The sequence below is a fragment of the Rattus rattus genome, chromosome 6, assembly GCF_011064425.1.
Source record: "Rattus rattus isolate New Zealand chromosome 6, Rrattus_CSIRO_v1, whole genome shotgun sequence".
Classification (NCBI taxonomy): Eukaryota; Metazoa; Chordata; class Mammalia; order Rodentia; family Muridae; genus Rattus; species Rattus rattus.
This window is the reverse complement of record NC_046159.1, coordinates 151435822-151453834: the sequence shown is the minus strand read 5'-3', so window position 1 is coordinate 151453834 and position 18013 is coordinate 151435822. Positions and strand designations below refer to the sequence as shown.

Genomic DNA, 18013 nt, shown 5'->3' with positions numbered 1-18013 from the left:
TTGTACTTTTAAACTTTTTTGACAAATAAATTCTATACCAAAGCAAAGCTATGATTTTAGCTTAATTACCAAATGAGATTATGACTATACCACTCAATCTAGCCAATTCCTCCCTGTTAAATTACAATGAATTTTAAATTCCTCATAAAAACTTTAGAATAACCACTTTCAGCCCCCCAAAAGTCCAGTGAATTGGGGCAACGACTCCTCCATAACTTCTTCAAGCTGTACGTGGGCTATACTTGGGGGTAGGGGGTAGGGAAAATGAAGCAAATGCTGTAGCTGATGTGTCCTGACTGAAAGTCCTTGAGACCAGGATTCCAAGTAGGCACACTCTGTAAAATACAACTTTCAAGACAAAAGTTTAGAATCGAGATATCTTTTTGTTTGATTCTCCTGAATAAATTTTTTAGGCGGTTTACCTCTATCAAATCTGATCAGTATGATTCTGTGAGGTTTCCAGAGCCTAATCACACTTTTTAAAAACACAAAGACAAAATCTTTCTCCCAAAATACTGTGTTCCTTAGTCTGTAACCAGAAAAGCTTGTGTTTTGTACTCTCTCCCAGAGTAACAATATAACCATAAAACTCAAAGTCACACCCATTATGAAGATTAAACAATTTTTAAAAAAGGAAGTAAGCTAAACAATGAGCCTATGATGTCAGGAAATGAACCCAAAATTCCTGTGCAGCCCACGTTAGGAGAATCTGAGCTTCTTATTGTGGTAAATATCAAAAATAACCACAAACCCTCGCTAGCCAACATCAACGAGCCATATGGCCTTTAGCGGGGTAATTCATAAAACAAACTAAATACCTTCTATCAATTCCAATATCAATAAGCAACACATCACATTAGGACTTTAGTCCAAAATATACCCGTCCGTTAAGTTCTCTACCCGGAACCACAGATTTTTATTTAACCTTAATATTTTAAATATATGTCCATCTGCTAAGCTCTCGACCCAGAGCCACAGATTTTTATTTAACCTTAATAACTTGTAAATATCACAATACTCTACTTGGAGTCAGTGACTAATTTTCCCTATCTAAGTTCTAAACCACGGTTGAAAATCCCCACGTAATTTGGGTAATCTCTGTACCCTCCTTAAAACAAATTTAAACACCTTCTATCAATTCTAATACCAAAAAGCAACTTATCAAACCAGGACTTTCGCCCAAAATATGTCAATCTGTTAAGCTCTCTACCTGGAGCCACAGAATTTTATTTAACCTTAATAACTTCTACAATATATGTCTGCATTCACTCCGCCTGGTGTTACAGACATTATCACAACTCTCTACTTGGAGTTAGTGACTAGTTTTTCCCTAAGTTCTGAACTGTGGGTGAAAATCCCCACCTGATTCAGGTAATCTCTTTATTCTCTTCTTTCTAAAAACAAACTTAATCACCTTTTAATAATACCTGTCATTAAGAAGCAGCTTGTCTAACTAGGATTTCAACTCAAAATTCCCATGGAGCCCACGTTAAAAGGAATATGAGTATCCTGAAAGGCTTTCTAAACAACTTTCTTTAAAAAGCAGCTTATAATCTCTAACTCTCTGATCTGCCATTAGTATCAGGGGACCGACAGCCTGCTAGCCCAGGATGCTTCCCTGTTTCTTTGTTTAAAGTCCCACCCTTGAGATATCACATGCCTTAACATGGCACTGGCTTCCTCTTACTTAGAAAGTAAAAACTTTCTCTCAACTCTTAGGATTAATAGTGCATTCTTGCCCCATATTGGGTGCCATCTATTATTGTAAAAATATAAAAAATAATAGTCTTTTATCCCTTACTAAGTCCAGCACTGCGGTGCCCCAAGATATCTGCTAGATATCTTGGCAGAAACACATCGCAACTCTGCGGCTGCCCAGTGTCTCCTGCCGCCACACTCTTTCCTACACTCAAACCGTCACATGAAAGAACACACAACACAACCTTTGACCCAATTGGTAACATATAATTGCCCACCTAAACATACAAAGCCCGGTACCGTCCATCCCTTAAGAACATTAATAACAACCTGTAAATACACAGAGCAGAATCTTAACATCACCTGCCATGGCTTCTCACCCTCTCCCTCCTGTCTCTTCCTCCTTTCCGTTCCAGTCTCTTTCTCTTCCTTCAAACTTTTCTCCTGCCCATCCTTCCTTCTTGTACAATGACAGGCTTCTTTCTATCTTGTACCTGCCTCGCCTGTGACATCATCCCACATGGAAACCAAGTAACACACCACCACTTGACTGAAAAATGGTGGACTGGAAATGCTCACTCCCTAAAGAAGTGGTGGGAGGTGAGTGCTCTCTCACATACTGATAGAGAGAAGGGCTGAAGCAGGGCTAAACAAGGAAGAGTGCCCGCGGCTCTTCCAGAGGACCCAAGTTTGGATCCCAGCAGCCATGCCTGGCAGCACAACTGCTTATAACCCAGCCCCAGAGAATCCAATGCCCTCTTTGGGTTTCATGGTCATCCTAACACACACTCACAGATACACATACATGCATCCAAATGAAAGTGATCTGTTTTTTGTTAACTGAGAGAGAATAGCATTTTTTTCCTGATAAACTGTCATGAACTATGAATCACAGCATAGTTGTCTTGGGCTCCTCTGACAAAATCCAAGGTTGATGTCTTAGTTAAGATTTTATTGCTGTGAAGCGACACCATGACCAAGGAAAATCTCTTATAAAGGACAACATTTAATTGGGGATGGCTATCAGGTTCAGAGGTTCAGTCCATTATCATCATGGCAGGAAGCATGACAGCATATAGGAAGGCATGGTGATGGAGGAGCCAAGAGTTCTATATCCTGATCTGAAGACAGCCAGGAGCAGGCTGACGCACTGGTCAGAGTCTGACCATAGGGCCTCAAATTCCATCCCCACAATAACACACTTCCTCCAACAAGGGCACACCTACTCAAACAAGGCCACATATCCTAATAGTGCCACTTCCCATGGGCCAAGCATATTCTAACCACCACAGTTGGGTAGCACGTGTGGAGGTTTGGGTCCCACAAGGGCTTCTTGTAATAGATGCTTCTCCCCTTATGCATCCATGATGTCTTGTGCAACATAGAACTTTGGAATGTCTTCTTTATAACTGTTTCAATAATATTAACATTTTATAATTGATCATATTTGGGTTATAAAGTGATTATATAGCCCATACATACCATATAGAATAATTAAACAATTCAGTTAAGATACTTATCATCTAAATACTTGTACTTCTCTGTGGTAAGCATCTTTGAAACCTCTTCTCTTGACAGTTCTGTGATGACGATTTGCTCAGCCACTGTGCTATGCAGTAGGTTTTCATTTTTAAACCTCACTCCCTTTCCTGACTTTCTGGTACCCGTTAATGGTCATCATCCATTGCGTTCATTCTGATTTGCTCTCTGTGCTGATGCATTCTTGTTTTTACAAACGCGATTGCAGAAGCTGTTTTGTTTGGCTGTCTGTGCTTGTTTTAATTCACTTCACATAAAGTTCTCCAATTCTACTCCTCTTATCACAAATGACAAGGGATCTTTCTATAAGGTTGAGTTGCATCCCATTTTGTGGATGTGTGTAACACATTTTCTTTATGCAGTTGCCAACTTAAGAATACTTTCTTTTGCGTATACCAGAGTACAAGGGTTTCAGTAACAAGTAGGAGAATACCCAAGCAGCACTTCCCTGTGCTGAAAAACCCCTAGGTGTTGTATCTTCATGTCTTTCAACTGGTTTTCATTGGACATGGTTTCTGGGCCCCTCTGCAGTATCTAAATCCATTTTATACTGTCCTGATGTCTATTAAAATGTTGTATTCAGTTTAAAAAAAAAAAAGAATACTTTCTTTTTGTTTTTTTATTAGGGCCCATTATAAAGTCTGTGAACATTGGAGGGATGCATCTTTTTAACAGATTTCAGGTTTTATGAATTAAAACCCAGAAGTGGTATATCTGCATACATATACATACATTCATACATACATACATAATATATACACACACTATACACACACACACACACACACACACACACACACACACACACACTACATAATGAATTTGGGATCATGAGATAGTCATTGAAGAAAGCTACAGGCATAGAGTAGACCCACCCGGAAAGAGGCTCTGTGTGCTGCTGGTAGCAGACCCCAAAGAGCAAAGCCATGTAACTACATTGGACTCCAAATGAGGCCATCACAGGTCCCAGGTGCAGACTTTCATTGTAGGATTCTGTGCTTTCCCTGCTAGCCACAGATTTGCTCTGCTTTTGTTTTTACGCTCCCATTCCTTCATTGTGGAATGAGAATATTTATCCTATGATTTTATAGAGGCTCCCAGTTAAAGAGATAGATTGTCTTGAGTCTCAGAATTGCTTTAGACCTTTTAATATCGTCCAGGCTGCTAATGGCCACAGGGACTTTACAGACGGTCTAATGCAATTTGCATTATGAGTTGAAAATGAGGCCTTAGGGAAAGGAGAGTGATGTTGTGACTTAAAGGGATGTGTTTGGATGTCAGGTTGGGTTGTAATGTTTTAACCTAATTGTTAACTTGACCAGATTTGGAATCACCATGGGCACACGCTGTGATTTAAAGGGATGTATTTGGGTGTCAGGTTGGGCTGTGGTATTTCAGGTTGGGCTGTGATGTGTCAGGTTGGGCTGTGCTATTTCAGGTTGGGCTGTGGTGTTTCAGGTTGGGCTGTGGTATTTCAGGTTGGGCTGTGATGTTTCAGGTTGGGCTGTGGTATTTCAGGTTGGGCTGTGGTATTTCAGGTTAGGCTGTGGTGTTTCAGGTTGGGCTGTGATGTCTCAGGTTGGGCTGTGATGTCTCAGGTTGGGCTGTGGTGTTTCAGGTTGGGCTGTGGTGTTTCAGGTTGGGCTGTGGTGTTTCAGGTTGGGCTGTGGTATTTCAGGTTGGGCTGTGGTGTTTCAGGTTGGGCTGTGATGTTTCAGGTTGGGCTGTGATGTGTCAGGTTGGGCTGTGATGTGTCAGGTTGGGCTGTGATGTGTCAGGTTGGGCTGTGATGTGTCAGGTTGGGCTGTGATGTTTCAGGTTGGGCTGTGATGTTTCAGGTTGGGCTGTGGTGTTTCAGGTTGGGCTGTGATGTTTCAGGTTGGGCTGTGATGTTTCAGGTTGGGCTGTGGTATTTCAGGTTGGGCTGTGGTATTTCAGGTTGGGCAGGTTGGGCTGTGGTATTTCAGGTTGGGCTGTGGTATTTCAGGTTGGGCTGTGGTGTTTCAGGTTGGGCTGTGGTGTTTCAGGTTGGGCTGTGGTGTTTCAGGTTGGGCTGTGGTATTTCAGGTTGGGCTGTGATGTTTCAGGTTGGGCTGTGATATTTCAGGTGGGGCTGATATGTTTCAGGTGGAGCTGTAATGTCTCATCCTCATTGTTAACTTGACTGGATTTGGAATCACCATGGAGACACATATCTTGACGTGTGGGCAATATTTCCAAAATGTTTAGCTGATGAGGGAAAACCCTTATACTATGGCAGGATTCCTGTCCAAGGTTTACCATCTAATTTCTGATGACAATCAAGACTGGAATTTGCATTCTAACTGCCATTGGCTTTGGCTTTAAAACATTTCACAACATTTCTACTTCTACTCTTGATTCATAAAATAGATATGCTATGTTTAGGGAGGTTTTGTTTTTATTTTTCACTCTCCTTCAATATAGTACCAGAATTATCTGAACTAACCAATAAGAATATCATTCCTCCTCATCTTCCTCCTCCTCCTCCTTCTTTTTCACCTCCTTCCTCCTTCCTCCTTCCTCCTTCTTCCTTCTTCCTTCTTCTTCTCTCCTTCTTCCCTTCTTCCCTTCCTCCTTCCTCCTTCCTCCTTCTTCCTTCTTCCTTCTTCCTTCTTCCTTCTTCTTCCGGGAAAACACCAAATGGGGGATGATGCCAGTGCAGCCTGAGGGCCCGGAGGACCCAGAGGTCCAGGATTAGGAGGCCTCAGTGGCTTCTGTGGAGGATTTGGCAGTGGTCTTAGGGGCCATGGGGCTCGTGGAGGAAAAGCTGAAGACAAGGAGTGGATCCCATCACCAAGCTGGACCGCCTGGTTAAGGACATGAAGATCAAGTCCTTGGAGGAGATCTCCCTGTTCTCCCTGCCCATTAAGGAGTCTGAGATTACTGACTTTTTCCTGGGTGCATCTCTAAAGGATAAGGTTCTGAAAACCATGCCAGTGCAGAAGCAGACTCGGGCTGGCCAGCAGACCAGGTTCAAGGCTTTTGTCGCTATTGGGGACTACAATGGTCACATTGATCTTGGTGTTAAGTGCTCCAAGGAGGTAGCCACTGCCAGCTGAGGGGCCATCATCCTGGCCAAGCTTTCGATCGTCCCAGTGTGGAGAGGCTATTGGGGGAACAAGATTGGCAAGCCCCACATTGTGCCATGCAAGGTGACAGGCCGCTGTGGCTCTGTGCTGGTGCGTCTCATCCCCGCCCCCAGAGGCACTGGCATTGTCTCTGCTCCTGTGCCCAAGAAGCTACTGATGATGGCCGGTATAGATGACTGCTACACTTCAGCCAGGGGCTGCACTGCCACCCTGGGCAACTTTGCCAAGGCCACCTTTAATGCTATCTCCAAGACCTACAGCTACCTGACCCCTGATCTCTGGAAAGAGACTGTTTACCAAGTCTCCTTATCAGGAGTTCACTGACCATCTTATGAAAACCCACACCAGAGTCTCTGTTAAGAGGACCCAGGCTCCAGCTGTGGCTACCACATAAGGGTTTTTATACAAGAAAAATAAATGAATTAAGTCTGAAAGAGAAAAGAATATCATTACCATAATTCCCTATGTTTTTTACTGAAATTTTCACAGAGTCAGTGCACTCTGAAAAATAAGTATCTGTTTTTCAGTCCTGTATCACAAAGCAAATGCTTGGGTAAGGTCAATATAAACTTTGGTCCATGGCATACGCTCCTATCTTCTCATTATAAATCTGCTATTTAAACCTTAGAAATTATCCAGCTTGAGCTCAAGATGTAGCTCAGTTGGTAATGTGCTTGTCTAGCAGATACAGGCAGGAGGACCAGAAGTTCAAGACCATCCTCAGCATGAATGAGCTTGAGTCCAGGCTGGGATACACCAGATTCTGACAGGTTACCTTATATGTTATAGGTTAAAAAACGGGGGTGGGGGTGGAGGGCTGATGAAAGCTAACTGGTACTTTTTCTCTTTATTATATTTGGACTTGAAAACTCAATACTTTGTGTGACCATTTCAATACAAGATCATTTTTGTGTACTTAAATTATTATTAATTTAATTGTTAAGATGTCTATATTTAGTATGTACTTAAATGTGTCTTGCTATAAAATAATTCTTTGACTTAAAAGCAGGTCATGTAGCGGTCACTAGGTCCAGACCCGACATTGGGATTACTGGGTGATATTGATCATGCTAAGATTTGTTGTTTTCCAGGATAGAAAACACTGACCTGTTTGATCGATAGAAACAATTCTATGGCTTAGCAATAACAGAACTATGAAAACTTGAAAAAAATTACAAGATGTACACAATGTATGCCCTAAACCCTAGCGCTGAAGGAGGAGGGTATATGTTCTTATAGGATCTTATAGGGTGAAAAAAGGAGACTCACAAAACTAAGTAATAGGGCCTTGAGTCTGAGACTAGCCTGGGCTACATAACAAGACAGTGATTTTCTTTTTTTAAAGAACAAGACAAGATAATGGAGACAAATAAAGATCCCCCCAAAAGTCGCAAATAGAATAAAAATATTTTCTCTCTGAAGTTTGCGTTTGTCATGTTTATGTGTTGGGAAACATTTTTCTTGTTTATTTAGCATAAAGAAGGAAATAGAGAGGTGGCTTGGTGGTTAAGCAAGAGTACGTACTCCTCTGGCAGAAGACCTGAGTCCTTCGCTGAAGTTTCCTCACACACAGCAGGTGCCTCACAGACACCCAGAACTCCAGTTCCAGGAAGTCTGGCACCATTGTCCTGCGTGGACACCTGTACCTTTGTGGTGCACAAAACCACATGCAGGCACACATGAGCACACATTAATAAAAGACTACATCGATCTTTTGAGGAGTCACCATAAATCGGTACCCTTGGATTAGAAAGTGCTGTCATTTGAAGGTGGCATGGACGCAATTTTGCTCTTGTTTTGATTCCTTTGAAATTTTTTTTCTTTTCTTTTTTTCAGAGCTGGGGACTGAACCCAGGGCCCTGCACTTGCTAGGCAAACGCTCTACCACTGAGCTAAATCCCCAACCCCCCTTTGAAATATTTTATCAAATTCAGATGACTTCCATTCGATGTATGTTCTGAACTGCAGCCTGGCGGTGGTTTAGCATACTGAAATTATGTGAGGTTGACTTCATATTGCTGGTTAATGAATATTCTTTCCAGCTGTGAAATAGGACAAGTCAGACCTCACGGGGGAAACAGAAGTAACCATCATCACCCTCCATTTTAAGATGAGGCAGCTGCTCTTTTTCTTCATGTCGATGTGACCAAGTTGATGCATTTCATATATGAAAACTCTCTTGCAAATCTTAGGAGTCTGTGATAATCCTGTTAAACGTCTTCTGCATTCCTTCTTCGGTAATTATGGGATGTCAGTGGAAATTCACACAGAAAGCCAATTTTGGACTAAAAGTGTGGTTTTGGCTCCCTTCTGTTTTCAGGTCACCATTGTTGACTTCTTGGGGGAAAGGGTTAAATTCGTGATTTCCCCTGTTCCAGAAGCTTGAAACTGTGTTTGAAAAGACTTACGGGATGAATATTAATATCTTTAAGTGACAGTAGTTCTCTCAAGTTACTTCTTTCTTCGCACAAGGAGTGCAAAGCTAGAATGTTTAAGAACTTGTCCCTGGTCTGGTAGCACATGCTTGACAGCTCGTGGTGTTTCAAGCTGGTCCTACTCAGTGCGAAGAGAGACCAGAACAAAGTGCATACATTTCATGCTCAAGTGCCTTGGGCAGCAGCTAGCCCCATTCAGTTAAGATGAGGATATCTCATGCTCGTTCCCAAACAACTGCACGAGCTATTTTAAAACCCGCGTGTGCCAATTATAGTGAGCTGCTTCATTCCGAAGATCTATAGAGTTTGTCAAATGATAAAACTGAGCAGCCAAACATAATTTTTAAGTGACTTATTTAATAGAGACTCTCGTTGGCAGGCTTGCTTTAGGATCTATGTGTCTTTTTGAGAATGTAAGTACTCATTAGAAACATTTTAAGAAAATTGGTCTATACTCCAGAACCCTGAACAATAAAGATATTTTCTGATCTCCTCTGAAAAAAAAATTACTGCTAATTATACAAAATTGAGCACGGATAGTACCAACATAGCTATTAGCACCACAGATTTGATGAGCTTTCCTCCAAAAGGAACTATAAAGTTATATAAAATAACGATTATGATCGTGAATAGGGCCTGTTATTGTATGCCATGGGTGTCTACTCTCAAAATATACTGTGGATTAAAAATGAGAGGACCTGACTCTCAGAGTCTTTTAAGCTTTTTTAACATTTCTTGTGTATGTGTATGTGTGCATCTATAGAATACATACATTTCCATGGCCGACTCTAAATAAGCCCACCTCAAACAATTTTATTCATCTAAATATGTTCAAAGTAGGCCTGACACTACTGTTGCTAGTGTCAGGCGGAGAGTAGAGCGGGCATCTTGTGGGATGAAGTGGTGGAACCCAGGAGCCTGCTTCCTGCCTCCTGGGTGTCTGCAGAGCTTGAAGCTGCCACAATAGGGTGAGACATTTCCATGACAACACGCCATCCGGGTGTCCCAAAGGTTTATAGAGAGTGGCACTATGATGGTCGTGTGTCTGTCTGCACGTGTGCTGTGGCTGAGGACGGAGAGCTGGAAAGTGTTAATATCAGTGTTGGTTGGTTTGTTGTTTTTGAGGCAAGTTCTCACCGTGTAGTGCAGGTTGGCCTACAACAAACTGTGTAGCTTAGGAGTGCCTCAGTCTTGTAGTGTCCACATGCTTTGGCCCTCTGAATGCTAGGATTATACGTGTATGACGCCATGCAGATTTGGTTTAAAAGGTAAATGTCTTCTCATTGCTAGCTTTGTGGCCAAGACTCTAACTCGAACTGGTAAATAACCTGGCTTATCCAGAAGATTAAATTAAAAGTCCTGAAAGATTGAGGTCAAGTTCAAGCCACAGCAGATGTGACTTTAAAGGGTGGACCCTGAAAGGAGGTTTTACCTCACCAAGACACCGGAGCTACTGTAACCTACTGTCATTGGAGTCAGGTTCGTGACCGTGTAACATGGTGCTCAGAAGAAGGATTCAACACCCAGAAAGCCTGGGCTTGAGTTCTGACACCATCTCTAGTTTTGTGACACTTGTAAACCATGAGAAGTTCCATGATTCAGGAAAATGAGAAGAGTTTTCCGTTCCTTACCGGAGTGTTGTCAGGACAGAGTTGATTCCTGTAGACCCTGCTTGGCAGGCGGCAAATTTTATATACCAGCTAAATCATTGATCCTGTGACTATTGCTCCCTGGAGTAGAGAACACGGGATAATGGCTTGGAGTGCAGTGACCTCCTCCAGGCAGGTTTGAATTACTGAGTCATTTCTGTGAATGACATTAACAAATGAATGAGAACACAGTCAGCCCAGATGCTCTCTTCTGGTGGACCACTCTGCTGCTTCTCCCACTCTGCTGCTTCTCCTGTGGCCCCAGGGAGACTCCTGCTGAGCTCTGACAGGTCCTGAAAACCACAAGCCTCAAGTCCAGCCATGTCTGCCTTTGGCAGACTGTATGAGCTGCATTAGGCCCCAGGATTCCTTGATATGCTATTGAGGGCTAATAGCACTGTGGCCTTCAAAATACCTCAGGAAGATGTAAGGACCTGTGGAATGAAGGCTAAATCTTCAAAAACCAGAGGTCAAGTTCTCTATCCCAGAATTCCACATGCATTTGACGAATGCTAATTAGGTTTTGGTTTCTTTTGGGGTAAATGCCCAGGAGAGGTGTCTTATGACCCAGCTGGGTCATATGACAGGTCTGCTTTCAGTTTTCTGAGAAACGTCCACACCGACTATCATGGAAGCTGAACATCCTACAGTGTCTACAATGTCCCCAGCAGTTAGCACATTTTTCTTGTTGATGGCCATCCTGGACTGGGGTAAGATGGAATCACAATGTTGTTTTCACTAGCACTTCTCTGGCTAGTGGTACTGAATGGGTTTTTGTACTTCTTGGCTATTCGTACTTTTAAAAACCATCCGAGGGACCTATCATGGCTGCCCTCCAAAGACCCAACAAGCAGCTGAAAGAGTCAAATGCAGTTATTTACACCCAACCAATGGACAGAAGCTGCTGACCTCTGTGGTTGAATTAGGGAAAAGCTGGAGGAAGCTGAGGAGGAGGGCAACCCTGTCGGAGGACCAGCAGTCTCAATTAACCTGGACCCCCAAGATCTCTGATTCTAAACCACCAACCAGGCAGCATACACCAGCTGAGGTGAGGTCTCCAACACATGTACAGCAGAGGACTCCCAGGTCTGGGTTCAGTCAGAGAAGATGCACCTAACCCTCAAGAGACTGGAGGCCCCAGGGAGTTTAGAGGTCAGGTGGTGTGGGTGGGGTTGGGACATCCTTGTGGAGATGGCACAGGGGTGAGGCAGGGAGAAGTTATGGGATGTGGAACAGTAGGGGGTGGACGGAGGTGGGGGGCAGAACTTGCCTCAAAAACAATAATGAATGAATAAATAAATAATTTTTAAAAACCATCTGTCCATTTTATTATCTCATTTGTTATGTGAGTTACTTAGATTTCTTTTGGTGCTTGTGTGTGTATGTATGTATGCATATGAGTGTGTATTTCTGTGATGTATGCTATGTGATATGTAAACATGTGTGTCTGTATGTCTCTGTGACTGCGTGTATCGGTGTGGTGTATGTGTGTGTGTGTGTGGTATGTGATGTGTATGCATATGTGTGAATGAGTGTGTATGTGTGTATAGGGGTAGTGTGGTGTGTATGTCTGGGCGTTTGCATCTGTGTTGTGTGTGAGGTGTATATGTGCTGTGTATATGCATGTCTGTGGGTGTGACTCTGTCTGTGTCTGTGTGTGTTCTCTGTACCACAGAGTCACTTGCACATTCCTAGAAGTTAAACTATGAAACCAGCCTAGGTGTCCATCCATAGTAGAATGGGGAAAGAAAATACTGTTTATAGACACGATGGAACTCTTCCCACAGATCAAGAAGAGAGACGTTATGATGTTTGCCGAGAAGACAGTGATGGAAGACAGTCAGTCATGCTAAAATGAAGTCAGTCCCTGACAGTAACAAACAATTCAGCCTCCCTCTTAATTCTGGGACCTAGACCGTGGAAAAATAAAACCATGTGTGTACAGAACCAAGACTGTCAGCGGGACGGTGGAGAGCAGCGGAGGTGGGAGGGTGCGAAAGAGGGAAGGTAGAGGGTCCACGGCTATTCCTAAAGCACCTGATGTACTTGGAAATGGCCTTTCTAACTGCATTTCATAAGCTTTGAAAAGACAGATTATAGGTTTTTTAAAAAACTAAAAATTAGAAACTTTGCTTTAACGATGAGCGTGAAGGTCCGTTCGATGAGCTGCAGTTACTCTGTATGTGTTGGGATATCTATGAGGCTATTCACTGAACCAAAGATACAGAGGTAAATCTATGGATAAAGGCACTGAATCCCAGGCCTGAGGCCACGGAAGAGCAGGAAGAACGGCATGAAGTCACACAGCGCTGTGCAGCGTGAGGCTTTTTCACACTTGAGACAGAGCTAAGGGGAGGTGGGGGTCTCTGCTGCAGGCCTCTCACCTCAGCTCTGTGAGGCAGCCTGTTGGTGGCAAGCACGCGTGGCCTCGTGCTAACTCTGTGGACGAGAAGAAGCACAACTCTAATTGGGAGTGTTTTCTGCCTGCTTGCAACCGTTCTTAAGTGCTACAAGCTGTAGCAGTTCTCTTGTTAGCTAGTGACTCCTGAAAATATCCTTTCAAATCACATGTTTACAATTATGATGCTGTGTCACTGTGAGAAGTAGATGGGGAATCGATCTCCGAAGCACTTAGTTCAATTGATTTGAAGAATGCGTGAGGGAAATCAAGTCACCACTTTCTCTCTGGACAGAAAATCTGTACTGATTAACTTGGATTAGCCAAATGTTTCAGGCCTCATTTTCAGCTTTATAAAAGTGAAGAAAAAAAATGCATGTTTACAAACACGTGCACACAAATACCCACAGAAAGACTGTACTATTTCCTTATATGGCATTTTGATAATGATTAATATATATAACAAGAACTCGACATCCCTTGCAAGTTTCACGTATGTTGTGAGCTGAAGACTACCTGTGAGTTACCTCATCCATTCTTTCCGCCCTCTACATTCATTATGTGTATGCGTGGTAGTTAACGTATGCTTTTCTTAGTGGCACTGCTGTAGGATGTTAGCATGGAGCCATATCGCCTATTAACACTTCAGCATGGAAGGCTCCTTCATTATTTCCGGAGAGTTGAAACTTGATTAGTGACGCGGGGGCTCAGGAACAATTCCGCGGAGAACAGAAATCAGAAAAGCCCACAGCGTGAAGGAAGAAGGTTCATCCACATGGAGCCAAACTGGGGGATGTCAGGAGCCAGGAGGTCCTATTGAATCCTGCAAAGATAGAGATATTGACCAAAGGTTGTCCTGCCGAGGGGTAATGAGGGCAGCAAGGCCTGTCCGCTCAGGAGTTAGCCCAGTGTGTTGTCTATAATCCGTCTCCAGCAGATGTCGGCAGAATCAAGTTATTTTTGTCCTAGCGTGATTTGGGCAAGAGTAAAGATTTAATGTTAATACAGTTTTTAGACAGTAAATGTATTTTTATATGACTTATTTTCTAAACTAAGTTTCTCAAGAAAACATGATTTTCTGCCCTCATTTCACTTAGAAAATACATTTCACCTCAAAATAATTCTTTTGAAGGGAAATCAGTTCACATATAGAGAAGAAATCATTCTTCCTTTAATAAGACATTTCCAATTACATCTGTTGAATAACAGATCTGCTGTGAGAAGCGGGGTATTCAGTGTTCCATATGCACAGCTCTGATTAGAAGGGAAAGATGCATATCTCCTACAAATGGTGAATTACACCCACTAGGTGGAGGGGGTGTACATTTTATTCTGACAGATTTTTTTTTAATTATAAAAGCTCTGACTAGCCCATGTTTGGGGAAAATATTCTCTTAAAAATATTTTATAGCATCTTATGGTGACCATTATTTCAAAAACCCAAAAGGACTTTAGGAGGGTCTACTCCCTTACGGATGAGATACTCTACAAAACATTTCACGCCGGCGTCTGGAGAACTTGATTAGCACCCTTGCTACATTTCCATCCAGGCTCTGCTCATGCCCACTGTTCCAGAATAAAATATTACAATGTCTTTATAAAGCAAGACCTGAAGGTAGCAGTTGGCCCAGGGGACTTTAAGCATTTGTTCTGGATTTTAAGTTATCTTTTAAAAACACTTTAATACCAACTATATCACAGCAATTAAATTAACCTTTTCCTGTTCAATTTCCAGGGCTACTGCAACACACAGGGGTCAGGTGATTTTCAAAGACGCCTTAGCCCAGCAACTCTGTGAACAAGGAGGTAAGAGCATCCTCGACTTGCTTTTCTTCCTGTGTCTACCTTATTCACGGCAGGTCCTCTGTCCTTACTGTTATCATTTCGTTAGTGTTACTTTATCATGATGTTTTAAGATTGAGTTATCGACCAGTTCATAGCCCTATTCGTTATTCACTCATTAGTTATTGATAAAGCTCACAGAAGTGGGAACATACTCACTGGGAGCAAATGAACCAAAAGAAATTGTATAATTACATAATATTTTGAGTCACTTTTAGTTGTCCTAAAAGTGACAAATTTTAATAGTAATTGAAAAATTGTACAAAAATTAATTCCCTTTAATTTTCCACTAAGGCTTTTAGCCAAATGTGTTTCTCATCATCACTTTACACCCCAGTATCTCTGACTCTGCATTAATTGGTCATATCATGAGTAGCTTATATCCCTATATCTATAGATAGATATCAGTATGGCTGTACCTAAGTAATGTGGTATCTGATAAATTGTTACCGTCAGAATTCTAATTATTTGCTTACAGATTCTTCACTCATAAAACTCCCCTCCATAATTTCAAAAACCTGTGGTCCATATTCTTCAGTTAAATTAACTTTTCTTCTATGACTTTCAAGAATGCAGACATTAAAATACGTCTGAATGGGCAGACTCAAGAATTCTTCTATTCCAGTGTAAATTTCTTCTGTGTTATGAAAATATTTACTGAAAACATAGAATACCGTAAAGCAAGCAGAGTCAACATTCTGAAAGCACATAATGTCAATAAAGATATGTCCAATTCACAGTTTACTAGTCCCTAAAACTAAATTCTCTTAAGCCTTACAAGTTCAAGTCTATTGTACTACTATTGGATTGAACTATTTAAAACAAAATAAAAAGCTAAGAAAATTAATACAGAAAGTTCTCAATGAGTGAGGGTAAACCCTATCTTATATAATAGCATCTACATGTACACAGTGTTTTCATTAATTAATTAATTTATTCACATACACCCCCATGGCAACCCCACTTCTCCTAGTTCCAACCTCCCATCCCGCTTCTGCCATTCCCCTCTCCCCTTCTCCTTGGAGAAACAGAGCACCCCTTCCCCTGGGACCAACCCACCCGAGCACATCAAAGTCTTATCAGGAGTAAGCACGTCCTCTCCCCCTGGGGCCATACAAGGCATTCCAGCTAGGGGAAGAGATCCAAAGGGAGACAACTGAGTCCAAGTCAGAGACAGCCCCAAGACAATTGTTGGGGTACCTACATGGAAACCAAGCTACACATCTGTTACATATGCGTAGGTGGCCTAGGTCCAGTCTATGCATGTTCTTTGGTTGATGGTTCAGCCCTGTGAGCCTCCATTGGCCCAGGTTAGTTGGCTTTGTTCTTGACCCCTCCGGGTCCCTCAGTCTTTGTCCTAACTCTTCAAAAAGACTCCCTAAGCTCTGCCTAATGTTTGGCTGTGGGTCTCTGCATCTGTTTCCATCAGCTGCTGGATGAGGTCTCTCAGATGACAGTTATGCTAGGCCCATCTGCAAATATAACAGGGTATCATTAATAGTGTCAGGTCTTGGCTCTCCCCTATAGGGTGGGTCTTAAGTTGAGCCACTCATTGGTTGGCCATTCTCTTAGCTTCTGCTCCACCTTTATCCCTGCATATCTTGTAGGTGGGACAAATTTGGGGTCAAAGGTTTTGTGAGTGGGATAGTGTCCCTTCCCTCCACTGGAAGTCTTGCCTGGCTACAGGAGGTGGCTACTGCAAACCTCATATCCCCTGCTGCTAGGGGTTTCTCCTGGAGTTACCCCCATATTCTATCAGGAGTCACTGCCATATCCTCTCAAGAGTCTCCCCATCCCAGGTCTCAGGCTTGTCCCAGAGATGACGCCAATAGATTTCCCTTCTCTCTTCAGCCCTCCCACCTGCCACTTCCATTCTCTCCCTACACCTGACCCCCACCCATATTCTCCTCTCCATCCCCTCTCCAATCCAGTTCCCTCTGTCCATCCAGTTCCAATGTCTGTTTTATTTATACTTCTGAGCAAGATTTGATAATCCTGGCTTGGACTCTCCTTGCTTCTTCAGGTCTATGGATCGTAGCATGGTTATATTGTATTTTATGGCTAATAGCCACTTATAAGTGAGGACACATCATGTGTATCAAATTTTCTTTATCTTTTTTTTTCTTTTTTTTTTTGGATTCAGGGACATCTGGGTTGTTTCCAGTTTCCCGCTATTAACAAATAAAGCTGCTATGAACACAGTTGAATGGGTGTCCTTGTACTATGGTGCAGCGTCTTTTGGGTATATGCCCTGGAGGTGTATAGCTGGGTCTTGAGGTAGAACTAGTCCCAATTTTTCTGAGAAACTGCCAGAATTCCAGTGTGGTGGTACAAGTTTGCACTCCCACCAGCAGTGGAGGAATGTTCCCCTTGCTCCACATCCTTGCCAGAATGCCTTTTGAATTTTTGAGTTTTTTGATCTTAGCCATTTTGATGTGTATAAAATGGAATCTCAGAGTCATTTTGATTTGTATTTCCCTAATGACTGAGGACTTTGAGCATTTCCCTTTTGTTTCTCAGCCATTAGAGAGCCCTCTGTGGAGAATTCCCTGTTTAGCCTGAACTCTATTTTTCAATAGCGTGCTTGGGTTATCGGTGTCTAACTTCCTAACCTCTTTATAGATTTTGGATATTAGCCTTCTGCCAGATGTAGGGTTGGTGAAAGATTTTCTTTTTCTCGTTCTGTAGTTTCGTCCCATTGGCAGTGTTCATTGCCTTACAGGAGCTTTTTAATCTCATAAGGTCCCATTTATTAATTGTTGATTTTAGTCCCTGAGCTGTTGGTGTTCTTTTCGGGAAGTTGTCTCCTGTAGCAATTCATTTAAAGCTATTCCCCACTCCCTCTTCTACTATGTTTGGTGTGTCTGGTGTCATGTTGAGGTCTTCAATCCACTTGGACTAGAGTTGTGTGCAGGATGGTGGGTAGGATCTATTTGCATTCTTCTGCCTGCCAACGTCCAGTTAGACCAGCACCATTTGTTGAAGACTCTTTTTTCCGTTGTATGGTTTTTGGCTTCTTTGTCAAAAATGAAGTGTCTGTGGATGTGTGGGTATATTTCTGGGTCTTTAATTCTATTCCATCGGTCAATCTGTCTTTATGGGAATACCATGTGGTTTCTATAACTATCGCTATGTAGTACAGCTCAAAATCAGGGATGGTGATACCTCCAGAAGTTCTTTTATCGTACAGGATAGTTTTAACTATCCCAGGTTTTTGGTTTTCTTAATACAAAGTTGAGAATTGCTCTTCCAAGGTCTGTTAAAGAATTGTGCTGGAATGTTGATGGGATTGCACTGAATCTGTAGATTTCTTTAGGTAAGATGGCCATTTTTACTAAGCCA

At 42.4% G+C, this 18013-nt stretch overlaps 1 protein-coding gene and 1 pseudogene across 1 annotated transcript in view; both read left to right on the top strand.

Annotated features, from left to right (window-relative positions):
* Reln (reelin) overlaps positions 1-18013 on the top strand; it is a 425071-nt gene that overhangs the window by 162115 nt on the left and 244943 nt on the right. The window contains 1 exon segment of the mRNA XM_032907091.1: positions 14565-14635. Coding sequence (XP_032762982.1) covers positions 14565-14635 — 71 coding nt within the window.
* Positions 5899-6778, top strand: LOC116904182 (annotated as a pseudogene).